The sequence below is a fragment of the Marmota marmota genome, unplaced genomic scaffold (assembly GCF_001458135.2).
Source record: "Marmota marmota marmota unplaced genomic scaffold, marMar, whole genome shotgun sequence".
Classification (NCBI taxonomy): domain Eukaryota; kingdom Metazoa; phylum Chordata; class Mammalia; order Rodentia; family Sciuridae; genus Marmota; species Marmota marmota.
The window spans coordinates 40,359,066-40,373,771 of NW_025999977.1; the positions used below are offsets into that span (position 1 = coordinate 40,359,066).

Sequence of the window (14,706 nt, forward strand, 5' to 3'; positions counted from 1 at the left end):
AACTTGGAAGAGCTTGAGGAAGTGTCAGGACCTCAGGACTCTTCTTCCACCTTCTCGTCTTTTGCATCTACATCAGCTGCCCCTGCAGCTGGGCAGACACAAATGGTACTTTTCTTCTTAGTGATCATACATTCAAACCTCAAGGGCCAATTCATGCAAGGTGGCATAAGGTGGAGGTGAGGAGCAGGGACTGCTTGAGTGGAAATGCTAAATCTTCCACTTAATGGCCCTATAGCAAGTTACTTAACTCAGTTTCTCCATCTGTAAGGTGGAGATCATAATAGTAAGTACCACAGAGAGTTAATGTAAGGATAAAACATGATCATGTTTATCAGGTGCTTAGGACAATGCTTAGCATGTTGTGAACATTTGATAAATGATATCAGCTATTATTTTTATTTAAAAAATGAAGCATTACTTCCTTTGTAAAGATCTTCTCAAAACTCATTTTTACTATGGCATTTTATGTGCCCTCTATTAAATAGCATTTCTTATTTGTAAAAGGAACACTAGAGGTTGGGGATACAACTCAGTGGTAGAGTGCTTGCCTAGCCTGGGAAAGACCCTGGGTTTGATGCCCAGCATCACAAAAGAGGGTGGGTGGGTGTGGACTAGTGTTTATTTAGCTCCTACTATAGCCAGGCATGAAGTGCGTATCATTTTTGATGACCTCCTTGGTCTTAACAGGGTGGTATTATTCACATTTTCACAACAGAGGCCCAGAGGTTCATAACTTGACAAAGACACACAATTAGTGGCCATCATATGTGGACTTTGAATTTAAACCCAACATGAAAATCCAATTTTCTTCCACTAATTCTTTGCTTCCTGTACTTTCTATACTATAACTGTCAATATGTCTTTTCCTCAACTCACTTTTAAATGCAGGAGCTGCTTTGATTCATTTTTGTGGGGTGTAACATAAGCCTGGTAGACATTCCATTAACTCATTAAACAGAAAGGGGGAAATTCACGTGCATAAGCCCAAACCAGAATTTCCAGATAAATGTATGATACCTTAGAGAAAGCTAGGGGGAATCTCATGACAATTGAAGGGAGATCAGTAGAGTAGAGGAAAGGGACCAGGGGAGAAAGGGGGAGAGGGAAGGAGAAATTCTGGGGAACGATATTGGCCAAATTATATTGTTATATTCTGTGTATATATAAATATGAGACAATGAATCCCACCATTACGTACAACTATAATGCACCAATAAAAATATGGAAAAAATGTGAGACAACTTAGTTAAATTTGGATTTCAGGTAACTTTTTTTTTTCAGCATTAGTATGCCACAAACACTATTTAGGACATAATTTATACTTAAAGAGTATTTTTATATGAAATTCAAATTTAAGTGGGTGTCCTATATTTTGATTTGCTAAATCTGGCAACCTTATCCATATAGGAAAATAGACCACGAAAGGGACAACTTCCCCAGAGGAGTTCCAGATGCGAGAAAGGTCACTGCTGCCATGATTCAGAGCAGCTCTGGGGGCTGGGTCTGAGGATGATGGTACCTTGACCAGAACTACCTTTCGCTGCGCCTTACCTGTTATATACTTAGGTTAACGTTGGCATCTTTAAACCAAAGAAGCAGCCATCAATGAGCTTAAAGCACCCTCTGGAGGTGTCTCTGGATGGTGCATGGGAGCAGAAAAAAAGCCAAACAAGGCATTGACAAGAGGAAGGCAGTAAGGAAGAGAACCTTTCCTAGCATTTTCAGTTTGCTGCTGCTGTTGCTGCTCTGGCCCCTGGGAACTGAGGCATTCTCCAAAGGAGGTTACTACCAAGGATTTCCCTTTCCCAGAATCCTCTGCCTCTCCAGCAGTTCCCGGCTTTTTCCCAGGCCAAAATCATTGCTTAGGAGAAAGGTCATGATCTGGATTGGCTGAGAGTACTATGGCTCATGCTTTTTTTTTTTTTTTTCATTTTCTTTTTGCGCTGCTAGGTTGGAACCTAGGGCCTCAGGATGCTAGGCAATCCTCTTCATCCCCAGCCCATGGCTTGTGCTTAAGTTTGGTTTTTTAAAAAATGTTACTTTTCTTCTTAGAGTCTTGTGAGACATCATTATCTTCCAGAGAAAAACAAAATCTTTGGGGCCAACAATAAAGGGAATTTCTGCCCATCTGACATCAAGAACACATAAAGTTTACAGCAAAGTACTTGGCACATTGTAGGCTATTAATACTTGTCACTTTCCTTTTCCCTAGGGATGGGAATGGACTGTTGCCAGTGGGAATGCCTCTTTTTGTCTCCTTGTCTTCCCAGGCTACCCTCAGAAGTTCTTTCTTCCTCGGGGTGTGTGTATGTGTGTGTGTGTGTGTGTGTGTGTGTGTGTGTGTGAGCGAGGGGACTTCCTGATGCCCAGAGGGCGGTTCTCAAGCAAGCAAGGCCTGCCTCTGTCCATTGAATCCTCTCAGAGCAGTGGAAAACCAGCTTCTCATCATCTCTGGCAGCTCAGGGTTCAGATTTTGGATCTGGTCTTGGAGAGATTAATAAAAAGCTGTGGCAAATAATCCAGGAAAACAAAATCATGGAAGAAATTTAAGGGAAGCACAGATGAGTGAGGAAAAGAGTCACAAAGATTGAGAGACTGGGAAGGAGACATCTTGGAGGAAGACATGTTCAAGACAGTTCATTCCCAAAGATGTCCACCCAAAGCATTTCCCTGGGGGTGGAAGTCTTGGGCCAGAGAGGTTCACAGTCCCTTGGAAACCTCAGTAAGGGCCCTGCTCTAGTACTGAACAGACTGGCTGGGACTCTTAAATTCCTGGGGATGGCTGTTTTTGGGGAGTCCCCAGGCAATTCCTGTATACCAGCTGAATTCATCACTGCTCAGCTGGTTAATGGTTGGGGGGCTCTGTCTTTGCTCCTGCAAAGCACCGTCAGTCCTTTCCTCTGCATTGGTGGGCACTCTCTCCTGGATGCCTTTGGTCAGAGAACTCTGTTCTGGTGCACACCTTACAGTGCTGGGAATCAAACCCAGGGCCTTCTGGCATGCTGGGCAGATACTCTACCACTGAGCTACAACCCCAGGCTGCTACATTTTAAGATGAAGATGAGTGGCGTGAAAATAATTCTATGGAGGAATGGGAGTTGTTTTTTTACAGCAGTATTTCTCAAAGCTTAGTTTTCAGCATACTTGGGAACTGGTAAGAAATGCAAATTCTTTAGCCTGACAGAGCCACTAAGTCGGAAATTCTGGGAGTGGGGCCCAAGAAATTATTTAAGCAAGCCCTCTGGGTGATTGTGGTGCCCTCCCAAGAACTACTGGCTTAGAGAAAACAGTAGTGTGGTAGGCACAGATGAAGTCTGCAATAATGTGCAAATATTGTTGCATGAATAAGATTGTGGCTCTGGAGGGAAGAGTTAGGACAAATGGGCACAAGTTGCAGAGATAAAATTCTGTTTCAATTAAGGAAGTAATATTGGATAAACAGCTTGAGGGGAGAGGCATAGTAAACCTGGTAAAATCATTTCTCTGTCACTGATTTAAATGTCCTGTATCCTAGGCTAAATGATCTGTCAGAGATATGGTAGAAGTTTCTACCGAGGATAAATTAGATGTGTGTAAGAAACCTCCAAACTCGGAAGCTCCATGATTCATTCTTGCAAATAAATATGCTTCTTATGTTCATATATATATATATATATATATATATATTTATTTTACCCTTCTGGATCCCTTGTAATTTCAAATGAATTTACAATGAAGGTGTCCATTTTTATAAAGAAGCCATCTGGGATTCTTACAGACTATAGTGAATCTATAGATCAATTTGGGGAGTACTGCAATCTTAATGATATTTAATCTGATTTGTGAATATGGGATTTTTTCATTAATTTATTAGATCTTTCAATACGTTCATAGTTTTCAGAGTACAAATGTTGCATTTGTTTTGTTAAACTTATCACTAAACTGTGGGGAGCCACTCTGAATGATTCACGGCTTTCATCCTGGAGAGGAGAGGTTTTGACTGGTCACTACACTAAACACTTTATTCTTTTTGATGCTACTGTAAATGAAACTGTTTTCTTCACTTTTAAATTTTTCATTGTTAGTTGGTAGAAATAAAATTGAGTATTGTATGTATATCATTGTGTTCTATAACTTTGCTGAATTTGTTTATTAATTCTAATAGCATTTTAGTGGATTCCTTGTGATATTTCTGTACATAAGATCATGCTATCTACAAATAGTTTTATTTCTTCCCTTTCAATTTGGATGCCTATATTTCTTCTATTTTCCTAATTACTCTGACTAAGACCTTTAGTATAATGTTGAATGTCTTATTCCTGACCTTGAGGAGTTAGTATGTCTTTCATCATTCAGTATGATGTTAACTGTAGGGTTTTAATAAATGTCCTTTATCAGGTTGAGGAAGATATCTTCTGTTTCTGGTGTGTTGAGGATTTTTATTTTTACTTTTTTGTAGTTGTAGATGGACAGCATGTCTTTATTTTATTTGTTTGTTTATTCTTATGTGGTGGATTGAACCCAATGCCTCACAAATGCAAGGCAAATGCTCTGCCACTGAGCCATAGCCCAGCCCGAGTTGTTTTTGTTGTTTTGTTTTGTTTAATAATGGAATAGTTTTTCCTGCATTTATTGAGATTATCCCATTTTTTAATTCTATTGAGATGGTATAATACATTAATTGAATGCTGTCACATAAGGTAGTACCACAAACTGAGCTACCTCTCCCTACCTCTTAAATTTTCCCTATATGATTTTCTAAAATGACTGAATAAATCTCCTTTTACCTGTAAGCTAGACAGGGGTTTCTGAAGCTCAGTGCTATTGACACTTTGGGTTGGATAATTCTTTACTGTGGAGGCTGTCCTGTGTATTGTAGGCTGTTTAGCAGCACCCCTGATCTGTACTCACTAGATCCCAAGGGCCCTAAGTTGTCCCCCCTAAGTTGTGACAACAAAAAATTGTGTTTGAACGTTGCCAAATTTCTCCTGGAGGACAAAATTGTCCCTGGTCAAGAACCATGGGGCTGGATTGACCTATGGGTTGCTTCAGCCCAAGGGCAGGAAGGGAGCCTGGTCACTGCTCAGATCATATTAAATCATTCTGATTCTCAACATACTGGATTTGTTTAAAGAATGGAATTGGAGAGCAGGATGTCCAAATTACCATCATCTTGATCGTTCACATGATAATGATGCCACATGTGGTATCTGTCAAAAAGTAAGAATTACAAAAGAAAGGCAAAACTCTTTCATTGCTTCCCACACTGGGAGGTAGTGCAAACCCATGTTACAGACATAAAGTAGGAACAATAAAGTGCTCCTAAAAGCATAAGCTCAAACCCTTACAACTTAGAAGAGGGAGCCACCAGGTCACATTGGGGACAATTCATCTATGGAAGTCTGGCCGTTGGAACACTGATTGTCCAAATAAACCTCTGCAGCTCCAACATATTGGCACCTTCTCCTAAGATACCCTTGGTAGAGCCTCCAGATTTCCTTTTCTTCAGACCAGAAAATGGCTGATGGAAACAGGCCCTCAAGGCACTGCCACTGAGGTCTCCTTTACTCTAGGGCTCAAAATACCCCAAGAAAAATGTTTTCCAGGGGCTTCTACACTCTGAGCTGTGAAAGGATCAGACTATCCTGAGAGGTCTTTGTTACTGATATTGACTTCTCTCATGGTTTGAAACTTGATGTAACTAGGAACTGATCAAAAAGGAGTAATCTACATGGCAAAACTTCACGGGCAGTGTACAATTAAGAATTTCATCTTAGTGTGGTGGCACATGCCTGTAATCCCAGTGACTCAGGAGGCTGAGGCAGGATGATTGCAAGTTCAAGGCCAGTTTCAGCAACTTCGCAAGACCCTCAGCAATTTAGCAAGACCCTGCTCAAAATAAAAAACAAAAAGGGTGGGAATGCAGCTCAGTGGTAAAGAACCCCAGGGTTCAATCCCTGGTAATCCTCCCAACCCCCAAATTTTCATCTTAAGGAAAAATATCTGAAGCATTTGTATGATTCTAAGTCAGAAAGATGGTACAAGATGAGTGTATTTATTAAAGCTAAAAACTGAAACACAAGATGTTTTTAAACCAAAACTTTAGCATAGACTTAAGTTCAGAAGGAAAATGTATGTTATCAGCAACGCCATCAAAGAGTTTTATTAACAATTGTTAACATCTACCCTTCCATATTGTCTAACCTCATGAGGTTTCTTCTTTGTGTTTAGGGTGCCATGATGCCCTTCCTCCTCCAGACTGCAAGGCAGTTCTTAGCATCAGCTGTACTGCATGTGAAAGTCAACCTGCGACTCTGAGTTAAGAAATTAAGGCTGTTGGTTACTTAGCTGCAGACTGGCCTGGGTTTCTCACAATGCAAATTCTCCTAAATAACTGAGCCTTAAAGTCTGAATCTGTGGTCTTTATTTTTCAACCACATACATGCTAAAGTATTCACTGTCTTCATAAGCACCTTCTTTTCTTTTTCTCCATAAACTGATAAATGCACATGGCTTGTCCCACGTAGGGTCATGCTATTTTCCCATCCAAATGTTTACTATGGATTTTAGGCAGTTAATGTCTGATGATCTCCCAAATGTGGTGTGCAGAGTCCCCACACACTACCTACAATTCCCTCCACAGTATTAGAAACGATTTCATTTTCTTATGAGTGTGAAAGAGTTGGATTGGATAATCCCTCCCAACAACAGGCTTGAGATCTAAAGAGAAGATGGGAGTGGGGGTGGTCTGGACACTGGAAGAGGCTTGAGGGTATAGCAGGCCAACCCCTGTAGCAGCTGTACTGCATGTGAAAGTTTTTTTATTTTTCTATTAGGTATTGAACCCAGGGATGTGTAACCACTGAGCCACATCCCCAGACCCTTTTATTTTTTGACAGGTCTCACTAAGTTGCTTAGGGCCTTGCTAAGTTGCTGGGGCTGGCTTTGAACTTGTGATCCTCTTGCCTGAGCTTCCCAAGCTGCTGGGATTACAGGCATGTGCCACCGAACTCAAGGTGAGGTTTTTGAAAGCCAAAGAGCAGTCAGAAGGCCCTGCAATGACACAGAGGCCTTGGGACAGCCCCTTTTCTTGTGATTTTTGTGAGGCCATGAGTCAAGGTTCTGATTTGAATGGAGGTGGGACATGGGCTTCCAGAATGGTAGCCAAAAAAACAAGTGACAAAGGGTACATGGAGGGAATCTGTTTTTTTACCCTCTTAAATCTAATGATTCCCCCTAATTATTCCTGTTTCAGATGATTGAGCAACCTTGTCCTGGGAAATCTGGCACCAAAAACTTTGGTTTTATTCACATAAGAAATTCTGGGATTTCAGAAGAGAGGCTGATCTTCAAAGCAATTTTTTTTTTTTTAAATCTCCAGACTCTGATCAAGCCTCTCAGAGAGTTGCCACCCCACAGGAGTGATGGGTCAAAGCTGAGTTTTCCTAGCCACTGCAGAAAGCTAAAAGTCTCCCACCAGCCACTGCAGAAGAGGTCCCCTGCCAAACTCCTTCTTCCTTGAATAAATACAACAGAGACCGAGTGAGAAGTAGCTACAGTTTAATGCAAACCTGCACCAGAACACAACGTGTCGGGCTGTTTTGTTTTTGCCTCAAACGGTGGCCAAAGCACAGGGCTGTGTGTCATCTTGGGGTTGACACTGTCTTAGCACCATGACATTTACAGAGGAGTGAGGAAGTCACTTGGGTGCTGGAGGCTCCATCCCGACCCCAGGGTGTGCCCGCCGCCTTGGCAGCTGGAGGGGGTTTGGGTTTCCGAGTGGTTCTGTGGTTTCTGGGTCAGTATGGGTCATCATGGCATCGGCTCGACAGAGACCTACTGTGCACTCCTAGCACTACACACACGCACACACACGCACACACGGTAGCACAATTTTCTGGTAACTTAACCCCACAAACCTAGAGAGCAGCTAAGGCAAGAACAACAGTATTTATTCAGTAAGTACAAGACCAGTTTGAGAGCTGCAGTCGGTGCAACCAGAAACCCTTTCCATCCCAGCCGGGAGCCGTCGGGGCTGGTGATGGAGCTGGCTGGAATCTGCACGGGGCAGGGAGTGGATGGTGGGGATGACCATTCGTTTGGCTCCTTGAACCTCCTTTTGATTTCCATCTAGAAGCTCCTGGGTGAGGGTTGGGTCTATGTCAGGGTGGGAGTGGATGAAGTGGGAGGCCTCCAGCAGGCCCCTCCAAGATGTGATCTCCCAGCACCCTGGGTCATGCATCTCTTGGGCGGAGGCACTCAGAGAAGGTAAAGCTTTGCTAGCCCAAGCAGGGTGCTCTGCCCAGCTGGCCTCACCACCACTTGGCTCTTTGGCATCTGCCCAAGGCCCATGACCCAGCTAGAGCTGAAAGGGATAAAGATGGTGTGCATTGTACCAGGGGTCAGTGTCAGTTTCCCTTGTCCATTGTGGCTTTCCCAGGCCTGGGTCCCTACCTACTGTCCCCATAGCTGCCTCTGTTCCCTGGGTTACCATCTATCCTTTCAGCCCCTAAGTGAGAATAAGGGGAGTGAAGGGAGGATGTGGATGAAGCTCAAATGACACAGGAGGACCCCAACATTTGGCTAGTCCTGACTCAAAGCAAGAATGTGCACTAATTTGTTTACAACAGAGAAAAATCTATCTATTTGTGCAAAACAAAGCAGAATGCCTACCGGGGAGTAAATCTTCTAGTTAGTTCTTGGTGGGTTTGACAGCAGACACCACCCCATACCTCCTTCTCCATAGCTAGGCTAGAGAGCTATGGTCACAGGGCAGTCATGGGCACCTCTAGGACCAGAGGGTCTAAACTTTCTGGGCCTCAGTTCCGTCATCTGTAAAGTGGGAAGAATAATAGGTGTGCTCTATTGTTGTGAGGAGCGAGTGAGATCTTGTATATGGAAGAGCTTTGATATGCAGAAGCGCTCTAGAAATGCGCAGGGTATGACCTTTAATCAAGAGTCCAGGGGCTTCCTGAAAGCTGGGGGGATCAAACCAAAGGCTCGACATGAAATCACTTCCCAAGGGGGAAACAAGGCTTATCAAGGGGAGGTGGCTGGGCCACTTCCCGTACCACTAGGGATAGATGGACATCACCTGCCTCCAGGGCTCCCGTGAGAACCTCTATGGAACGTGGGAGGAGATGAGGCCACCAGCCAGTGAAGGTGGGGTGCTGACTACGGGAGTCCACAGCACTTGTGCAGTGATGTGGATTTACCATTGTCCCTGTGGCTGGCGTCTCCCTCCCTGGCCCTGGGCATTTGGCCAGTCCCTCTTCCACTCCCCCTCTCTCAGCAGGCATGAGGCCTCTTGCCAATCACACAGGAGGAGTGGCCAGGCCTCTGTCCAGCAAGAGGAAGTTACAGGGAGCTGTGTGTGTGTTGGGGGGTGGTTAGTGCTGGGAATGACCAGGGCGAGATGGGAGGGGCTGACCTACTGCCTGAAGGTTTCAAGGGCCAGTGTCCAGGTCCCCTCTTAGAATGAAGAAAATCCAAATGAAGGAGGGGAGTGGGTCCTGGCCCAGGAAGCCTCGGGGAGGGGCCCGTGCAGCCTGGCCCCATCAACTCTGCCCTGTGCTGTCTGGTTGGTGGCGAGTGCAGCATCTCCTAAGGACCACATCTATTCCTGTTTCTATGCTATGCTAGTGACACGAAGCACCGTTATTTTCCACAGGATGCACAAACAAGTCAAACCAAACCACTGCGCAAACCAAACGTGCAAAACAAAACCATTTACACGCGCCTGGCACCAGCCTTACACCCCTGCCCAGCTACCCCTTGGGGCCTGGGTCTCACAGAGGGTATGGGTTTGGAGCTGAAAGAGGCTGGCAAAGGGCACAGGGTGTCCCAACCACACCCACACCCAGAGTCTCCTGACTGCACCCACACAGGACTAGAGGTGCGTTAGGAGAGATAGGATGTCCTAGGCATGGCTGGGAAGCTGACACCTGTCTGACTTGGGAAATGTCACCAAGGGGCCTAAGAGGGTGGGGGAGGGAGGCCATTACTTATAAAACACATCTGCTAAAGTGCTCTGGACACCTGGTGGGGTGGCCAGGGGCAGGGCACTAGAGTCTGGGCCTTCCCAGAGCCAGCAGAGGTGGCAGTGGTGGGAGGAGGGGCTGGGCCAGGGCTATACATTGCTCCCCTCCGTGCATAGTGTGGGCTTCTGGGGCCCAGAGAAGCCCCTGCCGCAGGAAGGGAGCACAGCAGGAGGGACAGCTCAAAGTGCCTGTTAGGGTGGCTCGAAGCCCAGCGAATCACGTTCAGATGTGGGGAGGCTCCCCGGTCTGGGGGGGCCCCCCCGCAGGTGGTGCTGCCAGCCCAGCCTCTCCGGCCCCCTGTAGCTGTGGCCGGAAGGTGTGCAGGTGGGTGGCAGTGGCGCATCCTCACTTGGGGGACCCGTCAGTGCCTTTACCAAATGCCGCTCGACCTGCCTCCAGGGGGCGCGAGGATCCGAGCTGAGGCTCGCTTTGGAACGTGGTCATCAATCTGAGAACCTGCAGGGAGGGAAGCCGAGCGTGAGTCAAGCAGCTCCTGCCTGGGTAACAGGCCACGGCCGCCTCCAGGAGACAACCAGCTAAATTAAGCCCCTTGTAGGTATTATCTCAACACCATCCCATTTTACAGATGAGAACACAGGCTCAGGGACAGTGAGTAACTGTCCCTGTTAAGGAGTGGAGCCTGGATTCAAACCTAGGTTTTCCTGACTCAGTCTACTCTATCAGCTGCCCCCCTCCCTGTGGGCTTGTGGCCTGCAGCCAGGGCACAGTCTGTCACCATGCAGACCACGGATCAGCCTCTCAGCCAGGACCTCTATACATGTGTCTCGGTGAGTGGGTGAGAGGGGGAGAAGGGAAGACGCTACATTGTTTTGGAAAATGAAAGACCCACACCCCAAAGGCCCCCTAACTGAAATTCCAAAATTTACTTAGAAAGGGAGGGGCTAAACTTAGTGAGACCTTGTCTCAAAATGAAAAACAAAAAGGAAAAGGGGCTGAGGTGTAGCTCAGTGATAGAGCACCCCTGGGTTCAATCCCTAGAGCCAAAAAAAGACAGAAGTGGCCCGGGGAGCACGTGGACAGCGGGCAGTCTTTGGCCTGACCCACTTGGAGTAGACAAGAGAGCAGGTGACGATGGGCTGCCTGAGCCTGCAGTGCTTGAGCAGAGCTCTGCCCAGATGTGGCTCTTGGGTGGGGGCCACAGGGCCCTGAGGTCGTGTTCCTTCTCCTGGGGCTGGGGGCAGGACTATATCCAGGCAGCCCAGGAGATTCACACCTCCTGGCTGGTGAGGCCTGAGCGTGCCAGGACAAGTCCTCCAGGCACAGGTGCTTCTGACCCCCAGCATTCATGTCCTGTCACAGGTAGAAGTGGCAGTGGCCCTCAGCGTGTTTGTGTGTGTGGATCCTGTCCCACAGGTCACCACTACCTCTGATGGGAATCCCATGGCGCTGCCGCAGGCTGCTCCCACTGTGAAGGAGGGGCCTCTGCAGGCAGGTTCCCTCGCCAGCCCTCACTCAGCCTCTGCCTGTCCTAGGGAGTGGTCTGTGCTCTGGGTGGGATGATGTGGGTCTTACTCTTCTTGCTGTCCCCACCCCAAGCATAGCCCTGGCAGAAAGGACTCTCTCTGGGCTGGTCCTGAGGGCTACTGGGCCGAGGTTGGGAGGACCCAAGCCCCCTGCTCCTTTCAAGTGGTGATGACAGTTTCCACCAAAGTCTCCAGAAGGACCAAGACATCTCACAGCCTCTGCCTGTCCTCCACTGCGGGCTACCACTCATGAGGTAGTGATCCTACCCCAGTTCCATACAGAGAGGTCCCTGTGCACGCATGGCCATGGCTGAGGGGAGCCTAGGGCTCTGTTGTTGGTGTCCGTAGGAGATTGTGGCATAAACAATGGGGACAGAGGGGCTAGGGACATAGCTCAGTTGGCAGACTGCCTGTCTGGCATGCACAAGGCCCTGGGTTCAATTCCCCAGCACCACAAAAAAAAAAAAAAAAAGAATTTGGGGCTGGGGTTGTGGCTCAGTGGTAGAGCACTTGCCTAGCATGCACGAGACACTGGGTTCAATCCTCAGCACCACATAAATGTAAAATAAAGATATTGTGTCCTCCTAAAACTTAAGAATAAATATTAAACAAAAAGAAAAGAAAAAAAGAATGAGGACAGGACACAGCCAAGGAGCTGAGAGATTCTGCAGACAGACGGGGGCTAGGACATGGCCCAAGGGACAGAGAGAGAGATAAGAAAAGGAACTGGGAGTCAGAGGTCAAGAGACAGAAAATATTTAAAATAAATGGAGTGTGTGTGTGTGTGTGTGTGTGTGTGTTGTGACAGAGAGAGAGAGAGAGAATTAAATATATATAATACAATTCCTGTTTTTTGTTTTTTTTTATGGAAACAGGGGAAAAGTGAGGATGGTGAGGCAGGGTCAGAGAGAAACAAAGAGCAGGATGACCGGCCCCCAGAGGAGCTGTGGAGGGTGGTGAACCACAGTAGCCCGGGCATCGCTGGGGCACCCATGTGTGGGAAGCCCAGGGGGAGCCCTGGTGCTGCTCATCCCTCCCCATATTTGTGTGTCCACCAGCAGGCCTTCCAGGCCCTGGCCCCGCCATCCCGCCCTTACCAGAGAGGCTGAAGCTGGATTCGTGAAGGTCCCGCATGCCCCCGTGCCGGGTGACCGGCCGTGTGGGCGTGTCTGCCAGTGGCGTGCCCATCTCTTTTTTCCCAGGATGCACAACGACAGCAACGTCCCCCAGGTAGGGAGTGCGGTCCACTCCCCTCACCTTTAAGGTCTGGTGAAGGCAAAGGACGGTAGTGTCAGAGTTGAGGGAAAGGCGTCAGAGTCCAGGGAAAGGCGTCAGCGAGGCTTCCCGTGCCTCAGCCCAGAGGTTGGGGGTTCTTTTCTTGCTCCCCCTAAACAGCGCGTATGTGCATGTGCTCAGGGCGTCGTGTGCTAGAGAGAGACCCAAGGCTCCCCTCAAAACTGGCGGAACTCTCATGGCTAGTCTAGCATGTAGACTTCTGAGGCTCACATGGGACAATGCTACCCCTCTGTGCCGGGCTCCCAAGGGGCCATGCCTTTTACTATGGTCTGATAACTGTGGGAATAGAGGCTCTAGTGCTGATCTGGAGACCCCGAGTTGGAAGGCTACTCCCCAAACCAGCAGGGTTAAGAGCAACCAGGCCGCCTGGGTTCCAATCCTAACGGCCAGTTGTAAGCTGTGTGACGGTGTGTAACTCACTTAATCTCTCCTTCCTCTTTTTGCAACATTAGGATGGTAACTGTACCTACATCACAAGAGTTGTTATGAGATACAATAAATGAATAGGAGTAAAGTTCTTAGAACTGCTCCAGCCCAGGTTGTTTTTGGTGCTTCACAGTGTTCAGAAGTGCTGTTGTGGGCAGGAAGATGTGTGTGGGGGTGTGAGCACGTAAATCTGAAGGAGCAGCAGAGACCATCTGCACTCTGCCACCCCTCAGGGATGCAGCGTAAACTGCATTGCTGCTTAATGCTTATTGACAATCTTGTTAAGAGAGAACAGACCTGGGTGATTTCTCGAAGGCCATTCCTTCATGTTCTCTGAAAACAGATCAAGCTTTCCTCTTCCAATGGAAAAGAGAGTGATCATATGTATCAAGCACTCAGATGCCATTATAAGGACTTGATATTTATCAACACATTTAATTCTCACACAACTTTATGAGGAAGTGCTGTTATTACCCCATGTGGCAGCTGAGTTCCAGAGGGGTTAAGCAATTCGCTCAAGGTTACACAGCTGTTAAACAGTAGATCCAGTCCACAAGTCTAACTCTGGGGCTTGCCAGCCAACACTGGCTGCTACACAAGCTGGGTGACTTCCTATTTGTTATTGATTTCCAGGCCTTTGCAGCCTTACCCCAAACCTGTTTTTTTTTTGTTGTTGTTCATTAAAAACTTTCTCCATCTATCTATAATCTTGTCGCTTTGCCCAATTTTCTGTATCATGTTTTGCAAAAGTAACTTTATCTACTTCAAAGACCTTCTATCTTGCAGGACAGCAGGGGACTCTCTTCTGTCCTCAGTTCTCCATGGGGGGAAGGTAGCTTGATCCCAGCTTTGCTATCAGCAGGGCTTTCTGTCCTTGGGTCTATTGTCAGGTTTCCTGAGCAGCGCTCTGGCTGCTCTGGGCCCCACCTTCCCCACAGCTGACCAGCTGGACATCAGAGATTGCAGTTTCACTGAAGTCCCAAGGTCAAGGTGGAGGAAGGAAGTGTTGCTCAAAAGTGGAGATGTGGTCTTCCTAGGTTGCTGGGCAGGCAGAACAAATTCCAGACAACCGGCCTGTGGCGGAAGATCAGGTTCCTTAAACGGAGAGCGTTAAGGACTCTGTGGTCTAAGTGGGACGAACTTAGTCACACAGCACATTTGGCAGGGTCTGGACCTCAAGGTTTCCTGAGACTCAGCTGGGGCGCTGCAAGAACATCCTCAAGATCGGCAGACCTTCCTCTATAGTATATTTCTGAGAACATGGGGACTCAGGTGCCCTCCCAGCGGGCAGGTTCCATCCCTCGGTCTGACCTGCAAACACAGTCTGTGCCTTTCTCCCTACTTGCTGCTTCTTGGAACCGTCACTGGCCTTGGCCCACAAGCTCTGGGGAGCTTCCTCCTGAGGCCTGGGGCTGTTCCCCCGTCACTGGCCCACAGGTGAGGCTGACTCTTAGAAGTCTGAGACACGTCTTCGGCTCTTT

The 14,706-nt window shown here is 47.3% G+C and overlaps 1 protein-coding gene across 2 annotated transcripts in view; it reads right to left on the reverse strand.

Annotated features, from left to right (window-relative positions):
* Nucleotides 1–7,522: 7,522 nt before the first annotated feature.
* The window catches only part of Dpysl5 (dihydropyrimidinase like 5), an 82,598-nt gene continuing 75,414 nt past the window's right edge, over nucleotides 7,523–14,706 (reverse strand). For both annotated transcript variants that reach the window (XM_015479488.2, XM_048804681.1), the window contains exons 12-13: nucleotides 12,601–12,769; nucleotides 7,523–10,475 (exon numbers count right to left, since the gene is read on the reverse strand). In XM_015479488.2, coding sequence (XP_015334974.1) covers nucleotides 10,390–10,475; nucleotides 12,601–12,769 — 255 coding nt within the window. In that variant the 3' untranslated portion in view covers nucleotides 7,523–10,389. The remainder of the gene's footprint in view (nucleotides 10,476–12,600; nucleotides 12,770–14,706) is intronic.